Source organism: Zophobas morio, unplaced genomic scaffold, assembly GCF_036711695.1.
Source record: "Zophobas morio isolate AGI-343-1 ecotype UQ-CSIRO unplaced genomic scaffold, CSIRO_AGI_Zmor_V1 ptg000011l, whole genome shotgun sequence".
Lineage (NCBI taxonomy): Eukaryota > Metazoa > Arthropoda > Insecta > Coleoptera > Tenebrionidae > Zophobas > Zophobas morio.
Window position 1 is genome coordinate 19339140 of NW_026972116.1, and position 22645 is coordinate 19361784.

The 22645-nt window shown below is 34.8% G+C and overlaps 1 protein-coding gene across 2 annotated transcripts in view; it reads right to left on the reverse strand.

Annotated features, from left to right (window-relative positions):
- LOC135127121 (FERM and PDZ domain-containing protein 2-like) overlaps window positions 1-22645 on the reverse strand; it is a 238274-nt gene that overhangs the window by 9972 nt on the left and 205657 nt on the right. For both annotated transcript variants that reach the window (XM_064053455.1, XM_064053456.1), the window contains 2 exons: window positions 7405-7562; window positions 6404-6920 (listed from right to left, as the gene is read on the reverse strand). In XM_064053455.1, coding sequence (XP_063909525.1) covers window positions 6404-6920; window positions 7405-7562 — 675 coding nt within the window. The remainder of the gene's footprint in view (window positions 1-6403; window positions 6921-7404; window positions 7563-22645) is intronic.

Here is a 22645-nt window from a genome sequence, read left to right on the forward strand (position 1 = left end):
TCAGGACTAAGAGTTTCGAAAATTCAGTTTAAAAATGAAATTGAAAAATTGAGATTTTTGTAAAATTCCCTGAAAATGTCTCAAAAATTGTCAGTCAAATTTCGAAAAAATTTTTGCAAGTCGAAATTTACAAGAAAATGTCTTCAGTTAATGTTCGAAAGGTTGTCGAAAAACGGTCAAAAATTCTGGAAAACACATTCACTAGTCGATTCGAAATAAAAAAGTGTTGATGGTCCCGGAATAAGATTTCAAAAAAATTAGTTCGAAAATTATAATTTTTTTAATATCTCAAAAGCTTGAAAAACGGTAAAAACATTCATAAACATCTTCAAAAATTTCTGGGACATACATTTCCACGAGCTGACTCGAAAAACATTACGTGTTGATGGTTCTGGATACAATTTCCGAAAAATTCGGTTCGAAAATGAAATTTTTTAAATACCTCATTAATTGGTATTGTTCATTTTATCTGGAAAAGTCGTTGTTTTTCTCGAAGAAGTGAAGCCGAACATAATTCCTATAAGTCGAAAATTGATTTCTAGAAATATCTCAAAAAAGTCAAAAAAGTTGTCAAAAAAAAAATTTTGGGAAAAACGTGTCGACGAGCTGATCTGAAAAACATTAGGTGTTGATGATTCTGGACCATAATTTCCGAAAAATTCGGTTCGGAAATGAATTTTTTGAATACTGGAACAAGATTTAAAAAAAAATTTGTTTTAAATATCTCTAAAATTGTCGTTTTTATTTCATCTGGAAAGTCGTTGTTTTTCTCGAAGAAATGAACCCGAATATAACTTCTACAAGTTGAACACTGATTTTTTGAAATATCTCAAAAAGCTCAAAAAACAGTAAAAAAAAAGTTGCCAAATTCAACAAATTTTGGGAAATACGTGTCGACGAGCTGATCTGAAAAATATTACGTGTTGATGATTCTGGACCAAAATTTCCGAAAAATTCGGTTCGAAAATGAATTTTTTTAATCCTGGACCAAGATTTTCAAAAAAATTGTTTTGAAATACCTCAAAAATTGTCGTTTTTTATTTGATCTGAAAAGTCGTTGTTTTTTTCGAAGAAATAAAGCCAAATATAACTTCTACAAGTTGAAAACTGATTTTTTGAAGGATCTCAAAAGTTCAAATAACGGTCAAAAAAGTTGTCAAACTCAAAAAATTTTGGAAAATACGTCTCGACGAGCTGATCTGAAAAACATTACGTGTTGATGATTCTGGACAAAAATTTCCAAAAAAATAGGTGCGGAAATGAATTTCTTGAATATTGGATCAAGATTTTCAAAGAATTTGCTTTAAAATACTTAGAAAATTGTCGATTTACATTTAATCTAAAAAAGTCCTTGCTTTTCCTCGAAGAAATGAATCCGAATATAACTTCTGCAAGTTGAAAATAGATTTTTTGAAATTTATCAAAAAGTTCAAAAAACAGTCAAAAAATTTTGGAAAATACGTGTCGATGAGCTGATCTAAAAAACAATACGTGTTGATGATTCTGGACCAAAATTTCCGAAAAAATCGGTTCGAAAATGAAAGTTTTGAATACTGGACCAGGATTTTCAAAAAAATTGCTTTAAAATACCTCGAAAATTGTCGTTTTACATTTGACCCGGAAAAGTGGTTGTTTCTCTCGAAGAAATGAGGTAGAATATAACCTCTACAAGTTGAAAATTGATTTTTGAAGTATCTCAAAAAGCTCAAAAAACAGTCAAAAAAGTTGTTAAACTCAAAAAATTTTGGAAAATACGTGTCGACGAGCTGATCTGAAAAACATTACGTGTTGATGATTCTGGACCAAAATTTCCGAAAAAATCGGTTCGAAAATGAAATTTTTGAATACTGGACCAAGATTTTCAAAAAAATTGTTTTAAAATACCTCGAAAATTGTCATTTTTCATTTGATCTGGAAAAGTTGTTTTTCTCGAAGAAATGAAGTCGAATATAACTTCTACAAGTTGAAAATTGATTTTTTGAAGCTCAAATAACCGTCAAAAAAGTTGTCAAACTCAAAAATTTTTGGGAAATACATGTCGACGAGCTGATCTGAAAATATTACGTGTTGATGATTCTGGACCAAAATTTATGAAAAATTCGATTCGGAAATTACATTTTTGAATACTGGACAAAGATTAAAAAATAAATAATTAATTTTGAAATACCTCGAAAATTGTCGTTTTACATTTGATCTGGAAAAGTCGTTGTTTTTCTCGAAGAAATAAAGTCGAATATAACTCCTACAAGTTGAAAATTGATTTTTTGAAGTATCTCAAAAGCTCAAATAACAGTCAAAAAAGTTGTCAAACTCAAAAAATTTTGGAAAATACTTGTCGCTGAGCTGATCTGAAAAACATTACGTGTTGATGATTCTGGACCAAGATTTTCAAAAAATTTGTTTTAAAATATCTCGAAAATTGTCCTTTTTCATTTGATCTGGAAAAGTCGTTGTTTTTCTCGAAGAAATGAACCCGAATATAATGTCTACAAATCGAAAATTGATTTTTTGAAATTTCTCAAAAGTTCAAATAACAGTAAGAAAAGTTGTCAAACTCAAAAAATTTAGGGAAAAACGTGTCGATTAGCTGATCTGAAAAACATTACGTGTTGATGATTCGGGACCAAAATTTCCGAAAAAAATCGGTCCGAAAATGAATTTTTTGTATACTGGAACAAGATTTTCAAAAAATTTGTTATAAAATATCTAGCAAATTGTCGTTTTTCAGTTGATTTGGAAAAGTCGTTGTTTTTCTCGAAGAAACGAAGCCGAATATAATGTCTACAAGTTGAAAATTGATTTTTTGAATTTTCTCAAAAAGCTCAAAAAAGTAAAAAAAGTTGTCAAACAAAAAAAATTTTGGGAAAAACGTGTCGATTAGCTGATCTGAAAAATATTACGTGTTTATGATTCGGGACCAAAATTTTTGAAAAAATCGGTTCAAAAATGAATTTTTTTAATATTGGACCAAGATTTTCAAGAAATTTGTTGAAAAATACCTCGAAACTTGTCGTTTTACATTTGATCTGGAAAAGTCGTTGTTTTTCTCGAAGAAACGAATCCGAATATAACTTCTACAAGTTGAAAATTGATTTCTTGAAGTATCTCAAAAGCTTAAATAACAGTAAAAAGAGTCGTTAAACTCTCAAATAATTCTAGGAAATATATTTCAACAAGCTAATCTGAAAAACATTATGTGTTGATGATTCTGGACCAAATTTATAGAAAAATTCGGTTCCAAAAATGAATTTTTTGAATCCTGGTTCAAGATTTAAAAAAATTTTTTTTTTAAAATGAAAATTTTTAAAGACCTCGAAAAGTGTCATTTCATCTTGAAAAGTCATTGTTTTCTTGAGGAAATGAACTAGAATTAATTTCTACAAGTCGAAAATTGATTTTTTGAAATATCTTAAAGCTCAAAAAAGTAAAAACAGTCGTCAAACTCTGAAAAAATTGTGGGAAATACCTTTCGGCGAGCTGATCTGGAAAGGTCGTTGTTTTTCTCGAAGAAATGAAGCCAAATATAACTTCTACAAGTCGAAAATTGATTTTTTAAAGTATCTCAAAAGCTCAACAAATAGTCAAAAAAGTCGTCAAACACACAAATACATTTCGACGAGCTGATCTGAAAAACATTACGTGTTGATGATTCTGTAGCAACATTTCCCAAAAAATTCGGTTCGAAAATAAAATTTTTTGAATGCTAGACCACGATTTTTAAAAGATTTGTTTTAAAAATGAAATTTTTTAAAGACCTCGAAAATTGTTGTGTTTATCTGGAAAAGTCGATGTTTTTCTCTAAGGAATGAAGCCGAATATAACTTCTACAAGTCAAAAATTGATTTTTTGAAATCTCTCAAAAGCTCAAAAAGCAGTCAAAAATTCTTGGAAATACATTTCGACAAGCTGATCTGAAAAGCATAACGTGTTGATAATTCTGGACCAAATTTTTCGAAGAATTCAGTTCGAAAATGAATTTTTTAATCTTGGTCAAAGATTTTCAAAAAATTTGTTTTAAAAATGAAATTCTTAAATATCTCGAAAATTGTTGTTTTTCATTTTATGTAGACGTCATTAGCGTTGTTTTTCTCGAAGAAATGAAGCTGAATATAACTTCTACAAGTCGAAAATTGATTTTTAGAATATGTCAAAAGCTCAAAAAAAGTCGTCAAACACTCAAACAATTCGGGGAAATACATATCAAGGCTCTGATCTGAAAAACATTACGTGTTGATAGTTCTGGACCAAAATTTTTTGAAAAATTTGACTCGAAAATGGAATTTTTTCAATACCTCGAAAATTGGCGTTGTTCATTTTATCTGGAAAAGTCGTTGCTTTTCTCGAAGAAATGAAGTCTAACATAACTTCTAAAAGTCAAAAATTGATTTGTTCAATTATTTCAAAAGCTCAAAAAACAGTCAAAAAAGTCGTCAAACTCTCAAGAAATTCTGGCAAATACGTACATTACGATCGACGAGGTACTCTGTTGTAGTTCGAAAATGAAATTTTTTGCATACATACCTCGAAAATTTCCATTTTTTATTTTATCGATTCTGGAAAAATCGTTACTTTTCAAAAATACATGGTTGTTGTGATCAGGTTTTTTGTTCTCTGTGTATATGCGAAAAACCATTAATTTTGTCTATGAAACTCTATCCAATAAATCCAGTTTCTTAGGGTCAGTTTATAAAAAAATTTAACTGAGCTTAAGTTTATCATGCATTTAACGAGGCGTTTGGCGACGTCTGATTGGTGTAGAGTCGGTCACGTGGTACTTTCACGCCGTGTTAAAATTTAATCGCAATCAAATAGTTATTGAGCTTCTGTAAACCGGGTCCTAGAATTTTAGATAAATGATAAAATTTCTAGTGGTTTTTTTTTGCGATAAGTAAAACTGAAGCTAATTTCTTTCAAGTTGTCTCTTTTAGTTTTTTTATTTCAAAGTTTGTTGTTTGAATAAGATGTACGGATATCGTTTGCCGAAAACAAGGGTGCGTAAGGATCGATATTGCTTGCTTTCTCTAAAAAGTGGAATTTAGTTATTACAAATTATGCTAAGTGAACGCAGAAGTAATAAACAGTATTATTATCCGTGTTAATTAACATGTTCCATTATTATCATCAGTTACATTAAATTCAAGTCTTTTTAATTAAAAATTCTGATTTAGGATAACACAGCAATAAAGTTATTAATTCTTAATTAATACAAAATCAATGTTACCAATTACGTAGAAAAAAAACACGAAAAGTGTTTACTGCTTTATAAACAATGATTCTTTCGCACATTATTCAAATCCCAAAAAAAAATTCAAATTATTAATTATCCCAAAGAAAAAAAAAATCAGTGCCATTTCCTAACCACGCTTCAAACAATTTCGCCAGATGGCGCCACTAGTATTCCACGGAGCATCGAAATAGAGTCAAAACTCATCATTTGATTCTGCACCTTATCGACAGATCATTAATTATCAATAATAAAGCTATTTTTTTCAAATTTTTAAAACATTACGTCACCATCTGGTAGAAGTAATGAGTCAATGCATAATTTGGTAGTTTCCAATAATTTATGTGGAACACTCCTTATTTTGACCACGTTATATTAAAACATTTATAAAAAGCAAACAAAACACCTAAAAAAGAACTCACAAGAAACTAAAAACATCCTCTAACTTGGAAATCCCAACGCTGTTGAATTTTGAATACTAACGCATTATACAAATGAATTCTCAGAATGTTTATTCACTGGTGGGTGATAAATAAAAAGGTTACATAATGTACAGTCTGTTCGGAAAGTCTGGAATCAATTTGACAAAAAATGCGATTGTGCTCTTCTAGCACGTATTTTCCAGAAACGCACTGGGAAAATTTAAAACGCTGTGAGTGTAGTCAACTTTATTCAAAGAATAATTTAAACTGTTTCATAAATAATTAAACAGCTGTTTTTAACAAGAATGCAAAAAACACTCGGTTCCAGTAAGTATACTTGAAATACTAAATTTTCCAAGCCAAAAATAGAATTCATTATGCAGTCACACGAAGTGAAATCGCCTTTCTCAGAAAAAGCCTTATTATTGTCTATTTACTATTTGATATATTTTAGTATGCTGATTAATATAGCCATTTTATTTTGGGCGAATACGCGTCAGACACGTATTTTATTACAAAACAAACGAAAAAATTACGTCAACGAACGACTGAATATGTAACTAAACCCCTTTCCAAGACTCCTGACACAACCGATGACCTACACCTCATTCCGCATTTGCACACCAGACCCTCGTGGTGTTTCCATCAAAGCCCCAAACCCAGAACAAAACACCATCGCTTGGCATAATGCCACGTATATTTATCAACCACATAGAAGCAATTAATTCCGGCGAGACAATCCAGATTGAACGCATACCTCAAACAGTTGACCCGCCGTTGTGGAATTCGGATTGCACAGGACATCCAGTTTTTGTCCATTCAACATAATAACGATGACGTGCTTCTTGGCTTGCCCTTTGAAGTCGGGCATGCAAATCTGCTTACTGGGCAGCGACGCCCTCACCACGAACTCGGGTCCCACGCACTCCCTGGAGCTGTCAACCGGCAGAGTGACGTTCGCCCGGTACAGCCTCGACGCCGCCCTCTGCACCGGGTTCCTCCGCACCCGCAGGCGCCTGTGGCCGTCGTCGCCGTCGCCCGCACTTTTCGCAACGTTCGAACCCGAACCGTAGTGAAAGTCAAAGTAGCGCGTGTCGGGCACGCACATGGACTTGGGGCGCACGACGCTGCCGGGCGCGCTGGACACCCCGAAGGAGAGGTCCTCCATGCTGGTGCTGGCCTCCTTGGTCAGCTTGGGGATGGACTCGTAGGTCCGGGTCAGGTTGATCCAGCGCCTGGGGATGGTGCCGAGGCCCTCGGGGTTGGATTCGCTTCTGGAAAAGGTTCGATAGAACACGTGACTTTAGAAAAGTCTAGCTAAAACAATGTCCAAGTTATTATTAAAGCGTTTCACCAGAGTCTAACCTTATACTCGTCGGTTCTCGTCTGGAAAACGAATACTTTCCTCTGGGTTGATACCGCTTAATATTAAAACAGCAATCATCATTATTACTTCCTATACATTATTCATTCTGATGGAAATGCGAATTATACAAGGGAAACAATGAGATTCGCGACGGTTGTAATGACAAGACTCCACTTGATGACTCTCGTCTCGATATAACAATTTCCAACTTATTAATTCTAATTTACCTTAATTACCTAATAATGCTGCTACAATAACATACGAGGAGCTTAACGACGAAATCACAACAATATTGTGGAAGAATCTATTTTCAAGGAGGTGTTTCGGCTGCGATATTTATGCTGTTCTGTTGATTTAAATTGCTTAATTTGTTTTAAATTACTGTTATTTACCTGTTTCTGGTTCTGGGACGTAATTCGGGCATCGCGGGGGGTCCCCAAGGTGTATCTAAGGCCAATTCAACAGCTGCCATTGCCTCTTGATGTAAATCCATAACGATGTGGGAAAAGGGGCGGTTTTGTTGACGACGTTTACAGTAGTCGGAAATAACCTGTCAACACGTGATTGCCTTAATTTTGACAACATGGCGAAAATTGGGAAAGTCACAAAATTTTTTGTTGGTTTTATAGCTTCAGGCGATTCAATTTGAGCGTTCTAAGATCCCTAGTTGGTCTTGAAATTTATTTTTAAAATAATGATGTTGGCAACACTTTATGCAGTTTGACAAGTAAACTAACTGTCAAATCAAGTGTCAAATAGCTGCATCATTATTTTAAAAATAAATTTACAATGATGAAGTGTTTAAACTATACTCTCTTAAATTACTGATTGCGAAAACGTGCTATAAATACGATTGTAATAAAACGGATTTAAAAAACGGCCTAATCTGATTAATTTGTTTGTCCATTGCCGATGTCTTTTTTTGCGACATTTGTTTCATTTAATCATCGCAAATTGTTGTCCATTATCCAGTTTGCTATGGTCGTTTGAGATATCGGTCGAATCAATAAAGCTGTTAATTGAAAACCAATTGATGACGTCATAAATTTTTTACAGTGATATGATATAAAGACTTACTGTGATTTGTTAAGACACATTTTTATTATTTGGTGTTTTTATTCACTAGATGACAATTTATTAATTTTTTTATTATATTGTGTTCAACGGAGCTGCAATTTACCAAAATAGGGATGACGTCATAAATTTGATACGTCACTCAAAAATGTCGAAACTGTCGTCAAAATATCGTCGCCCGAGAACTTGTTTGATCCACAGACCGGAGCGCGCTCAGGCCAATGTTGACTCTAAGCGTCCAGAATTTCTGCGGGAAATAGTTTCACTCGATTTTGACATGCACCTATTTTTTTGTTTAACTAAGAATTAATGCTTTAATTGTGTTTGATACTAACAAAACGTCATAATTTTGGGAAAGTACAGTTATTTTTATGTTTTAGCAGCAATGTGTTCTATTTTCTATTCATGTTTGCATATTTTTAGTCACAATTTTGGTAGTTATTTTTTACTTTTACTTTTAGCAATAATAAATAATTCAAACATGATAAAAAAAAAAATAAAAATTGGAAAATTTAAAAGTTAAAAATCGAGAAACTGAAAAATCGAAACATCGAAAAATTGGAAAATCGAAAAGTAAAAAAAAGATGGAAAATCGAGAATTTTAAAAATGCCGAAAATTGAAAAATTAAAATATTGAAAAGTTGAAAAATTGAGAAATCGAAATATAAAACAGCCGAAAAATTGAGAAATCTAAAGTTTAAAAAACGAAAAACTGAAAATCTGTAAATTCAGAAGTCGAAAAATCGTAAGCTTAAAAAATCGAAAAATTTAAAAATCAAAAACCTGAGAAATCGAAACTTTGGGAAGAAATGGGAAAATAAAAAAAAGATTACTTCAGAAATCGGAAAACTGAAAATTTAGAAACGTCAAAATTTGAAAAATTCAAAAATTGAAAAATCAAAATCGTAAAATTGAAGAGGATAAAAATTGAGAAATTGTATTATTGAAACATCGGAAAATTGAAAAATCGAAAAATAAAAAAATGGAGAAACCGAAAATTTGAAGAATGGATAAATGGGAAATCTCCAAAATTGAAATACTGAAAAATTGAAACATCTAAAGTTGAAATGTTGAAAAATCGAGAAATCGAAAAGCCGAATAATCTCAATAATGTAATTAAAAGTCACAAGTTCAGGACTATGCTACTTTTTAACATTTAAATAACATTTAATCGACAAAATTATAAGATGGCAGCATCAACGGGTAAATTTCGACTAAAGATTTAACATGCTTCCAATAACTATAAATTGGAAAATGTTGATTTTTTCCAAAAATCTTGACATCTAAGGTATATCTCAACACGGATTCATAAACCATAAGGATAAAAAATTTACAATACATCTACTAGTGTAAAAGTTGGAGATTATGTCATTTCATTGTTCGAGATAAATTTTGGTGAGCGTTCTGCCATTTGATAATACAATTCGAAATGTAAAGTCCGACCAGATGGTCGAAACGGGTTAGTTCTTCGTAGTGGATGTGTATCAGAGCAGCTCTAACGAAAGTCGGCTTATAGATAAATCGCTTAGAGTCGATGTTGGCATGAGTGCGTTCTGGTCTGTAGATCAAACAAGTTCTCAGGCGACGATATAGTGACCTAAAAAATTATTCGAGTTATTCTTGAATAAATTATTAAATCTTGTTTTGCGATTTTATTTTTTACGATGACCTCTAAAAGTTAAAACAAAAATAGGTATGGATTGTTACTAGAGGTAACGAAGTATTGTTTAGGTGTGATTCACGTGAGTTTTTCATAATAAATTTTTATGATGATCAATTTTTTAACAAGGAGAAGAAAAATAAGAAAAGGGCGACAAATTACGTAAAAAAGCGCCACAGAAAAGAGAATAAAAAACACGACAACACAATTCTATGAAAAATATGAAAAAAATGGGCGACCAAAAAAAGCGATGAAAACGAATCAAAAAAAGCCAAAAATGCGATCATTAGAAGACTCCAAAAAGATTACAAAAATTCGAAAATAGCGGACAAAACATTTTATAAAAAGTAAGTAAAAGGCCGCTATAAAAGTCATGAAAAAGGAGGCCAAAAAACCGCGACAAAAAATACGACTAATGAAGGGAGTCAAAAAAGACGCCAACAAATTACAAAAAAAAAGATAAAAGAACACTACAAAAAAGTGACAAAAAGTTTGCAACAAAAGCTATAAAAGCAGAGGAGAAAAAATAGCAACAGAAGTCTACAAAATAATCAATTTTTTTTTGTAAACACAAAAAATCCACAAAAAATGCGAGAGGAGATGGAAAAAAATGCAAAAAAAGATTACAGCAAAAAGGGGGCCAAAAACGAAAAATGGTAAAATTTGATTTCGCGAATTTTATGAGTTTTTCCTACGCAAAATTTTGTGATGACGTCATTACCATTTTTGCAAAGGCACGTACAACAAATTGGATAGTAACAGTATTGTCTTCCAAAATTTTGGAAAAAATGGACTGAGCCGTTCCTGATTTAATCAATAATATAAACTGAATCATTCATTATTTTTCACCCTGTATAAGCAATTCTAAAAAATTTGAAAGCAATGATAAACCACAACCTCGTCCTATTTTGCACTTTTTGGATTGGTGACGTCATTAATTGGGGGTGGGTGGTGGTAAACATATATATTTCGATTAAAAACTTACCATAACTTTAAAATGTCTGCAAAATTTCAAAGGTTTTGCAGATCAAAATTATATTGCAAAATGTTATTAAATTTGGATTTTTTTTCCCAAAAATCTGGATATTTCCGATAGAAACTCAAAACGGATTCATAAACGACACATGTAGAACAACGTTATTTTATACAGTTTAACAGTGCCGGATTGTGCCGCGGGAATACACATATTACATTTCACATATACAGGATGTTAGTTACAAATGCAACAAATTTTCCTAAAAAATTAACACAAGCATAAAAAATACATACATAAATATTAAATGAAAGTATCTTTTTACTTCCCGAGCGTAAACTAAGAAATTATAGTAATCGAGTTCATCGGGGGACTTGCCAGTTTCATGTTTTCTCAAGTTTGATGACCCCAAGAGTACGAAAAAAGTGGTCTCCCGTGTCCGTATGTCTGTCGTCTGCTTGTCTGTCTGTGTCGATTTTTATTAAACAGATAGTCTCCGAAATTAATGGACCGATTGTTGTCAAATTTTGTATGAATACTAAAAATATGATCACCAACATGACGTCATCTCAAAGAATTCGAAAATAAAATGATTTAATAACTCCTACATTTGTGGTGTACGAATCCATTTTAAGTTTTTTCCCTAAATCGCCAAATTTTCTCAAATATCAAATTTTCGGATCTGTGGGTCTCACGTTCGAGTCAAATTTGACCGTATCTTTTTTTTAGCGCTGTGACTAGTATGTTGTATTTTTGGTTACGGAAAAATTCACTTAAAACATACGCTCAGCATACTCCTTTTTCGGCCCGTTTTGCTCCATTGTGCTTAATTAATAAAATTTGTCCTATCCTCTCTTTTGAGGAGACAAAACCAATCAAATTTAATTTCTTGTTAACGTAGATACGAAATTACGTGTAATGAGACACTGATAATGATAAAACAGGTTTTCCTGTTGGCTATTTGTTTGAAACATATTACAGTTTGACCTCACTTATGCGGACTGTGTCCCATTGTAATTTATTTAATCTGGAACGGCTCACTCCAATTTCCCGAAAATTTGGGAATACAATAAGTTACTAGTAATATATTGCACCTATCTAAAGTGATATACGTGTCATTGCAAAAATGTTGATGACGTCATCACAAGGTTGTGTAAAGGAAAAACTCATTTGAAACATATGCGTAGCACACTGCTTCACATTTTACTTTTAACATTGTATACATATCTTATTTCAACTTATAGCGATTTTCATAAAAAAAATTCGCAAAATCACATTTTGTAATTTTTCAAAAAACCTGGATATGATTTATTGTACTTCAGGGGCGGGGAAATTCTGTCCAATAACATTTCACCAAGGTTTTTAAGACGCCAATGTGTCTGGCAAAACTCAAAATAACAGTAATAATAATAATAATAAAACATTAGTATATAGTACCATAGGGTACCACTTTGTAAAGTTCCCAGTGGACATAATGCACATGTAAAATTTGACAACAATCGTTGCGGTAGCTTCGGAGATTATTAGTCTAACAAGAATAGACACAGACGCCGGACAGACAGACGGAAACGGGAGATGTGTTTTTTCGTAGTCCAGGGGACTCTATTACAATGTTTCCTTGGGAAGTAAAAAGTGGCCGATCAGATCTACACCGACGATAATAATCAATCAAGGCGGATTCATAAGCCACAAGTATAGGAGTATTGCTATTTTATAAAATTTAAACAGCAATTACAATGCCGAAAATATACATCTATAACAAATTAAAATTTCTAAAATCAGTTCTTTTATCTAAATCTAGAATCTAAAATAAACTTTTGCTCACTGAAGTTTGTTTACACGAAATACTTGTGTTGTTTTTAAATTCAGTATTCTGAAATGGTGAATAATTTATATTTCTGTATATGATCTAGTGGTACCACCATCTGATCGACACTCAATTGTATGATTAATAAAATCAATGACGTCAATTTGTCACTTATTTCAAGTCCAATCTGTTTTATTAACCAGTTCTAAAAACGAATACATATTTTTCATATCTACATATATTGAAACTAAACAATGCGGTTATATAAAACCCAGTAACAAAACAAGTATAACCTTAAAAAACTTACACACACTAAAAACATATCCAAATAAAAACTAATTCTTTAACATCATAGACACAGTTGTACTAGTTCCAGTCGACGCTTGCCCGGAAGTGGCGTCACTCGACTCAGCCCTAGTGGCAATCGACGTAGTTATAACCACCGCAACAACAGTAACGAACACCACAACAGCTACACCCAATGCAGCTATAACTCTGACATCTTTCCACCAATACTTGCGATTGATCCTGTGAGTCTGTTGCACAAAACCTTTACCAGCCTCATCCAAAGCAACAGCTTTGGCATACAACTCCGGCAAATTGGCATCCCTTTGAATCACTTTTTCTACATTAGCTTGCATTATGTTGATCACTTCGTCAACATCGGCTTGAGCGTCCTCAAGGGTGATCGAAAGCTCGCTTCTCACTTGTTTTTTCATCGCCGAATGAGTTACAATGAACCCACACTATATTAAATATTTTAATATATGGGGAGATAAGTGTTTATCGTTTAATTAAACACGATATGGGTGTCAATATGGGGAAAATAATTTTGGGGAACTCATACGATCAGTGCATGCACGTAGCGGACGGTCAATAAAGGGGGAAGTAAAAATTAATACCCGTGATAAGTTTATTCAGTTAAAAAAAATAATTCTAGGGTGTGTACATTATTTCATAAAGTTCTCATTTCCAATTCAAAACTTTCAAACCTGGAAATTTTAGTTCTTGTCGATTTTATTCCATATATCGAAGTGTTTATGAGATTATAGAAACCCGCGAAGAGGTCTGTTTTTTCGTACTCCAGGGACAATATCTTCTTGGAAATTTAGCCCATCAGATCGACACCAACGATAATCAATCAAGGCGTCTTCATAAGCCACAAGTACAGGAGTATTGTGCTATTTTATATAATTTAAACAGCAATTACAATGCAGAAAATATACGTATGAAAAAAACAAATGAAAATTTTTAAAATAGGACCTCCATTTGTTAAACAAATCAGTTCTTCTATCTAAACCTAGAATCTGAAATAAACTTTTGCTCTTTAAAGTTTGTTTACATGAAATACTTGTGTTCTTTTTAACTTCAGTATTTTGAAATGGTAAATATACAATATATATACAATCAGTCTTATCTTAACAAGTACTGGCTCCACCCACCCGCCCCCTATTTTCTTAGGAAGTATATCATCTGCTACAATTAGTCCTACCTGAGCGAATATTAACCCCACCCACCCACCCGTTGTTTACTTTGGGGGTGTGTCATTTATCAAAAATCAGTCTTATCTTAGCAAGTATTAGCTCCACCCTCTTGCGCTTTTCTCATTCGCGATGTTATTTCTGTTGAATATAGGACCCACCTTAAAATGAATCCCTAAAATTGAGACAGGGTGGGTGGGCGGGGCTAAGTTTAAATTTTTCCTACTGAGTTTTTTGTAAGCAAGCACTAGCCCCACCCAACCACCCGCTCTTCATTGCAGTCACTAATCTTACTATTGTTCAGCAAATTTTAGTCCCGCCCATACACCCTTCACTTTCTTAGAGAGTATGTCATTTGCCACAATCAGTCTTAATCTTAACAAGTATAACCCCACCCACCCGCCCTCTATTTTCTTAGAAAGTATGTCATCTGCTACAGTCATTCTTATCTTAACGAATACTAGCCCCACCCACCCGCCCTTTATTTATTTAGGGGGTATGTCATTTACCAAAAATCAATCTTTTCTGAACAAGTATTAGCTCCACCCTCTCGCGTTTTTCTCATTTTAACAAGCATTTGCTACGAGGTTTATTGCTGATTTCAAAAGAAAAAAAAACGGGTGGGTGGGCGGGGCTAAGGTTAAAATTTTCCTATAGAGTCTTTTGTAAGCAAGCAATAGCCCCACCCACCCACCCGCTCATCATTGCAGTCACTACTCTTACTACTGTTCAGCCTAATCTCAGCAAATTTTTGTTCCGCCCATACACCCTTCACTTTTTTAGAGGGTACGTCATTTGCCACAATCAGTCTTATCTTAACAAGTACTAGCTCCACCCACCCGCCCCCTATTTTCTTAGAAAGTATATCATCTGCTACAATTAGTCTTATCTCAGCGAATATCAGCCCCACCCACCCACCCGTTGTTTACTTTGGGGGTGTGTCATTTATCAAAAATCAATCTTATGTTAGCAGGTATTAACTTCACCCTCTCGCGCTTTTCTCATTGGAGATTTTATTTCTGTTGAGTATACGACCCACCTTTCAATCAGACCAGATAAAATGAATCCCTAAAATGGAGGCAGGGTGGGTGGGCGGGGCTAAGTTTAACTTTTTCCTACAAAGTTTTTTATATGCAAGAAATAGCCCCATCCTCCCACCCTCTCTTCGGTCCAGTCATTACTGTATCGTTCAGTCTTATTTACAAGTACTAGCCCCGCCCACCCACCCCATATTTTCTTGGAAAGTATGTAATCTGCTACAAACAGTCTTATCTTAGCAAGTAAGTACTAGCTCCGCCTACTCGCACTTTTCTCATTGACGATTTTAGTTCCGTTGAGTATAAGACTCACTTTTCATTTAGACCAGCTAAAATTAACCACTTACATGGTGGCGGGGAAGGTGGGTGGGCGGAGTTAGGATGCTAAAAAGAGAAAAAAAAGACCAAGTATTTACTATAAGATTTATTCCTTATTTCAAAAGAAAAAAAAATATTGAACGGCTGGGTGGGCGGGGCTAAGTTTAACTTTTTCTTTCAGAGACTTTTATAAGCAAGCAATAGCCCGGCCCACCCATCCCCTCTTTATTCCAGTGATTACTCTTAATATTGTTCAGTTTTATGTTAACAAGTACTACAATATATTGTTTTGTATACGATCCAGTGGTTAACCACCATCTGATCGATACTCAATCGTATGATTAATAAAACCAATGACGTCAATTTGTCACTAATGTCATGTCCAATCTGTTTTATTAACCAGTTCTAAAAACGAATACATTTTTTTTATATCTACATATATAGAATTTTTTTTTCGAATAAAACTAAACAATGAGATTATATAAAACCCAAAAAATGAAACAAGTGTAACCTTAAAAACTTACACAGACTAAAACATATCCAAATAAAAACTAATTCTTAAACATCATAGACACAGTTGTACTAGTTCCAGTTGCCCAGAAGTAGCTCTAGTACCAATAATACCGAGTTACAGCTATCACAACACCAACAAAAACCAACAGACCAATTGCACCCAATCCACCACAACGTCTGGGGTCTCTCCTGCGAGTCTGTTGCATCATGTTGATCACTTCGTCTATATAGGGCTTTAGCGTTCTCAAGGGTGTTCGAAAGCTGACTTCTCACTTGTTTTTTCATCACCGAATGAGTTACAATCAACCCACCCACACTATATTAAATATTTTAATATAGGGGGAGATAAGAGTGGTAATCGCTTAATTAATCACGATATGGGTGTCAATATGGGAAAAACAATTTTGGGGAACTCATACGATCACTGCTTCCACAGAGCGAACGATCAAACAGGGGGAAGTAAAAATACTACATTCCACCTAAAATCTACCCCTAATAAAAAAAGACACTCTAGGGTATGTACATCATCTCATGAAGTTCTCGTTTCCAATTCAAAACTTAAACCAGGAAATTTTAGTCGTTGTCGATTTTATTTTATATACCTAAGTGTTTATGAGATTATAGAAACTCGCAAGGAGGAGGCGGAGAACACTTCTCGCTGCTGGGTACAGATAATACTTGGTCGGATTAGAATAAAATAGATTCGTCTTAAAACTAACGCCACATTTTTTTTTCTTACATATGCGCACCAATAACAGCCACCGGAAATTATTATTTGATTAAAAACCGAATTGAATAATACCTGATTTTCCGTAGTAAGACGAACTTATGTTACAAAGAAGTGAGATTTGTCAAGTGTTCGAGTTTCAATCTTTTCTCGAAAGTTTACGAACTAACAAGAAAATCCTCTTATTTCTCTCCACACATGGAAGTCTATATTTCTCAAAGATCAACACAAAAAAGAGAATGACTATTTCCTAACTGGGCTACAATATCCTGAAACTAAATGCCTTGTATAAGACGTGTCAGACCGTTTTTGGAACGTTCCACGCGTCGTACATTTACGTATCGGTTCTTCCATTATCATTACGTCGCATTGACATAACACACACGTAGATACAATATAACCGCACACCGACATTTTCCGGCGAATAAAAATCGATAGCACAAATTATCCTTTTTTTGACATTTAACATTTAAAGTGCATTAAAGTACAAATTGTCCACATCGCCTATAAAACCAAACGACCAGAGAAAATGTATTATGGAAACTTTAACGGGTCTATTTTCTTATTCCTTTTGGATCGATAAGTGTATTTTCTCAAGCTACAAGACCTCTCACGCCATCTGTGCAAAACAACTTCCCACTTTATGCTACATAAAATAGTTGCCTCATCATTTTCACGAAATTACGGCAGCCTCAATGTATTTTTAATTAATAGTGATAACAGTAGCTCTTTTTTCGAGCGAACCCAAAAGCCAAATCGATCTCCAGGGAAGACATCTTTTATTCATGACGATGGCTATAAAATACGTTTATGTAGTTGTTTTGATATTTCGTTTTGCGCCATGTGTTACTCCAACTCTCCACTGGCTCTTAAAAATCATAAAAGCCCACAAAAGCAACAGTTGTTGAATATAGTCTTTTTTGTACACTAACCACGTCCGCCACTTAACTATGCGTTTTAAAAGTTTTTGTGGAAAGCTATTTAATAGCAGCGGTAACTAATTTTCGCGAAGGCTTTTTCGGGTCGAACGCGTCCGGAGACAAAAAAGAAGTCAACACTCGACTCTCCAAGGAAATCCTTTCCAGGAAACACTTAGAACAATCCGGTCGTCTGGACGGAAAATGCGTCCAGAGAAACATTTTCTCATTTTACAATTTATACATTTAAGGTGAGCAAGTGTGGATGAAATTACGGTAATGAGTAGGTGTAAAGTTCACCAAGACGCAAACTCCGTTAAGTACTGAAATTACTTCGACAAAGATCAAACAAGCACGTGTAGGTGCTAAAGATATCAAAAATTTATTTAAAAGCGTGAACGTATTCCAAGTTTTCCTGAAAATCTCGCAAACGATGAAACATGTAATTATTACTAAAATATTCTCACCTAAGCTGCTTTACAGATTCGTACACGACATCAACCATTTCAAACGTTTTTCAGTGTAGGAGTTAGAGGTCTTTTATCTTACAAACCAATTCCCGGTGGGTGTAGGATTACTAAGACTTCAGTTTTGCCATTACATTTCCTATCGATTGTTCTTGCTCACTTTGTCAATTCTTAATTACCTTAAAAGAGTTTTCTTATTTGGTAGATAGACGTTTTGTGCCGTGCGGAATTCTAAGTTTTCCGCTTCGGGAGTGCTGCTACTAATAGGAAAACGCCTTCAAAATGCGAAAATTTACTGGTAGTTGAACGCCGCTACAACTTCGAACCGACGGCTGTTTACACCCAATTAAAAACAAAATTAGTGACGTCATTTGCCAAAAACGAGCTCGACCTAAACGAAATATTATATCAGCGTGTTACTGTCAACCAGAAACACACATTAATAATTTCCTTCAACAATAAAAAATATCAAATATCAGAGAACGGTTTTCTACGCAGAATTTAAATTTATGTTTGCAGTTAAATTAGTTATACATAAAGCGAGTTTCGCTACTCTGGGAGTACAAACATTTCAAAATTGCTCCAAAACACACAACTGTGGTACAACAACTAACTCTGAATAAATTTAACTCTTCTCCATAATTCTCTAATCAGCGCGATTCGAATTTCCTCTAGAATTTAAATAACTCGGACAAAATTCGTTTGCTCACAACAACACGACGTCCAAGCTCTTAATTCCCAGGATATTTCTCTCTGGGCATTAGTTCACAGGATCACGATAACGACAATTTCGCTAAGCTCTAAAATCCTGTATAACACGTATTTAAATAGTCATCAATGTGGTACGAAAATAACAAAATTAATTAAGACTCTAACAAAAATAGATTGTGGTAGTACCAATTAAAGGGCAATTTGGGTGAAGATGCATCGCTTACCTCAAAACGGCAAGGAAATTTCTCTCTATTGTGTACCACATTGTCGTGGATAAGGCGACGATATGCAGATAAGCAACCAGATGGATTCAAGTTCAACATGGACCAATTTGTGGTATTTAAAGCAACAAAAAAATTTTATACACTTTTAAATGAAATAAAATTTCGGCCATTCAGGCGCCGGATTATCATGTTCCATCCGCCCCTAATTACGGGACTTCGAGATTTTTTTAAAATTACTTGACAAGATAAGGGATCTCAACATTCTTTCAAATCACTTCCAAAACAAGACATGGAATCCAAAAGATTCTTTTAAACTACTTCAAAAACAAAACAAAACAAAAGGGGTCCCCGAGGTTCTTCAAAGCCACTTCAAAAACAAGACACGGGGTTTCTGAAACTCTTTCAAAATATTTCATAATTAAAACAAAAGTGGTGTACGACACTCTTTTAAATTACTTCAACAAATGGTCCTTAAAATTCTTTGAAACTACTTCAAAAATGAAACACAAGGAGTGCTCGAAATTCTTTGATATTACTTCGTCCTTTTCGTCTTTAGTCCTTTTCGTCTTTCGTCCTTCGCCCTTTTCGTCCTTCACCCTTTTCGTACTTTGTCCTTTTCGTCTTTAGTCCTTTTTGTCCTTCGTCCTTTTTTCGTCTTTCGTCCTTTGCGTAATTCCTCCTTTTCGTCTTTAGTACTTTTTGTCCTTCGTCCTTTGTCCTTTCTTCGTTCTTCATCCTTCGTCTTTTTCGTCCTTCGTCCTTTTTTTGTCCTTCGTCATTTTCGTCCTTCGTCCTTTTTTCGTTTTTCGTCCTTTGCGTCCTTTTCGTCCTTGGTCCTTTTCGTCCTTCGCCCTTTTCGTCCTTCACCCTTTTCGTCTTTAGTCGTTTTTGTCCTTCGTGCTTTTTTCGTCTTTCGTCCTTTCTTCGTTCTTCATCCTTCGTCAATTTCGTCCTTCGTCCTTTTTTTGTCCATGGCCCTTTTCGTCCTTCGTCATTGTAGTCCTTCATCCTTTTCGTCCTTCACCCTTTTCGTCTTTCGCCCTTTTCGTCCTTCGTCCTCCGTCCTTTTCGTCCTTCGTCCTTTTTTCGTCCTTCGTCCTTTTTTCATTTTTCGTCCTTTGCGTCCTTTTCGTCCTTCGTCCTTTTCGTCCTTCACCCTTTTCGTGTTTGGTGGTTTTTGTCCTTCGTGCTTTTTTCGTCCTTCGTCCTTTCTTCGTTCTTCATCTTTCGTCAATTTCGTCCTTCGTCCTTTTTTCGTCCATGGCCCTTTTCGTCCCTCGTCATTTTCGTCCTTCGCCCTTTTCGTCCTTCGTCCATTTTTCGTCCTTCGTCCTTTGCGTCTTTCGTTCTTTTCGTCTTTAGTCCTTTCCGTCCTTCGTCCTTTTCGTCCTTCGTCCTTTTCGTCCTTCGCCCTTTTCGTCCTTCGTTCTATTCGTCCTTCACCTTTTTCGTACTTTGTCCTTTTCGTCTTTGGTCCTTTTTGTCCTTCGTCTTTTTCGTCCTTAGTCCTTTTCGTCCTCCGTCCTTTTCGTCCTTCGCCCTTTTCGTCCTTCACCCTTTTCGTTATTTGTCCTTTTCGTCTTTAGTTCTTTTTGTCCTTCGTCTTTTTTTCGTCCTTGGGTCCTTTGCGTCCTCCGTTCTTTTCATCTTTAGTCCTTTTCGTCTTTCGTCCTTCCTCCTTTCTTCATCATTCGTCCTTTTCGTCCTTCGCCCTTAGGCCCTTTCGTCCTTCACCCTTTTGGTAATTTGTCCTTTTCGTCTTTAGTCTTTTTTGTCCTTCGTCCTTTTTTCGTCCTTCGTCCTTTTCGTCCTTCGTCCTTTTCGTCCTACGTCCTTTTCGTACTTTGTCCTTTTCGTCCTTCCTCCTTCGTCATTTTCGTCCTTCGTCCTTCGTCATTTTCGTCCTTCGCCCTTTTCGTAGTTTGTCCTTTTCGTCTTTAGTTCTTTTTGTCCTTCGTCTTTTTTTCGTCCTTGGTCCTTTACGACCTTCGTTCTTTTCATCTTTAGTCCTTTTCGTCCTTCGTCCTTATTTCGTCCTTCGCTCTTTTCGTCCTTCGTCCTTTTCGTCCTTCACCCTTTTGGTACTTTGTCCTTTTCGTCTTTAGTCCTTTTTGTCCTTCGTCCTTTTTTCGTCCTTCGTTCTTTTCGTTCTTCGTCCTTCGTCCTTTTCGTCCTTTGTCCTTTTCGTCTTTAGTCTTTTTGTCCTTCGTCCTTTTCGTCCTTCGTCCTTCATCCTTTCTTCGTTCTTCATCCTTCACCCTTTTCGTCCTTCACCCTTTTGGTACTTTGTCCTTTTCGTCTTTAGTCTTTTTTGTCCTTCGTCCTTTTTTCGCCCATCGCCCTTTTCGTCCTTCGTCCTTTTTTCGTCCTTCGCCCTTTAAATTACTTCAAAAACCAGGCACGAAAGATCTCAGAGATTCTTTCAAACTACTTTAATATACAGACACAAACGGTCCCCAAGATTCTTTTAAATTATGTACTTCAAAACAATACACAAGAGGTGCTTGTGTTTCTTTCAAGTTTCTTCAAAAACAAGACAAGGAATCTCCAAGATTCTTTCAAACTACTTCAAAAAATAAAACAGAAGGAGTCCCCGAGATTCATTCTAATAACTTCAAAAACAAGACAAGGATTTCTCGAGATTCTTTTAAATTACTTCGGAAACAAATGAAAACAAAAGAGATCGCAGAGATTCTTTCAAACGACTTCAAAAACAAAACGGGATTTCCGAAAGTCTTTCAAACTACTTCAAAAACAAAACACAAGGGGTCACCGAGATTCTTTCAAAATATTTCATAAACAAAACAAAAGTGGTCCCCGACATTATTTTAAACTACTTTTTGAAGTAGTTTAAAATAATGTCGGGGGGTTCCAGAAATTCTTTCAAATTACTTCAACAACAAGACATGGGATCCCCAACTACTACTACAAAACAAAAGGGGTCACCGAGATCCTTCAAACTACTTCAATAACCAGGCACGAAGGGTTCCCAAGATTCTTTTAAACTACTTCAAAAACAAAACACAAGTGACCCCCGAGATTCTTTCAAAATACTTCAAAAACAACACAAGAGATCCCCAAGATGTTTTCAAAATACTTCTAAAACAGAACAAAAATGGTCCCCTCATTCTTTTAAACTACTTCAAAAAGGAGACACAAGGGGTCCTCGAAGTTTTTTTAAACCACTTCAGCAACAAAACAGAAGGGGTGTTCAACTGTCCAAGATTTTTTCAAATTACTGCAAAAACAAGACAAGGAATCCCCAAGATTTTTTTAAACCATGTACTTTAAAAAACAAATCAAAAGGGATCTCCGGGATTCTTCTAACTACTTTAAAAACCAGGCACAAGGGGTCCCCGAATTCATTCAAACTACTTCGAAAACGAGACACAAGGGCCGAGAGTCTTTCAAATTCAAATTACTCTAAATACAAAATATTAGGGGTCTGCGAGAGAGGCTTTCAGATTACTTCAAAAACGAGACGAGAGATCCCCAAGATTCTTTCAAACCACTTCAAATTCAAGATAAGGAATCTCCAAATTCTTTCAAATTACTTCGAAAACAAAACACAAGGCGCCCCCGAGATTGACTCAAACAAAAGGGGTTCTTGAGACCCCCCAAACTACACACAAATGGTCCCCGAAATTCTTTCAAATTACTTGAAGCAAGACAACGGATCTCCGAAATTCTTTCAAACTACTTCAAAAACAGAACAAAAGAGGTT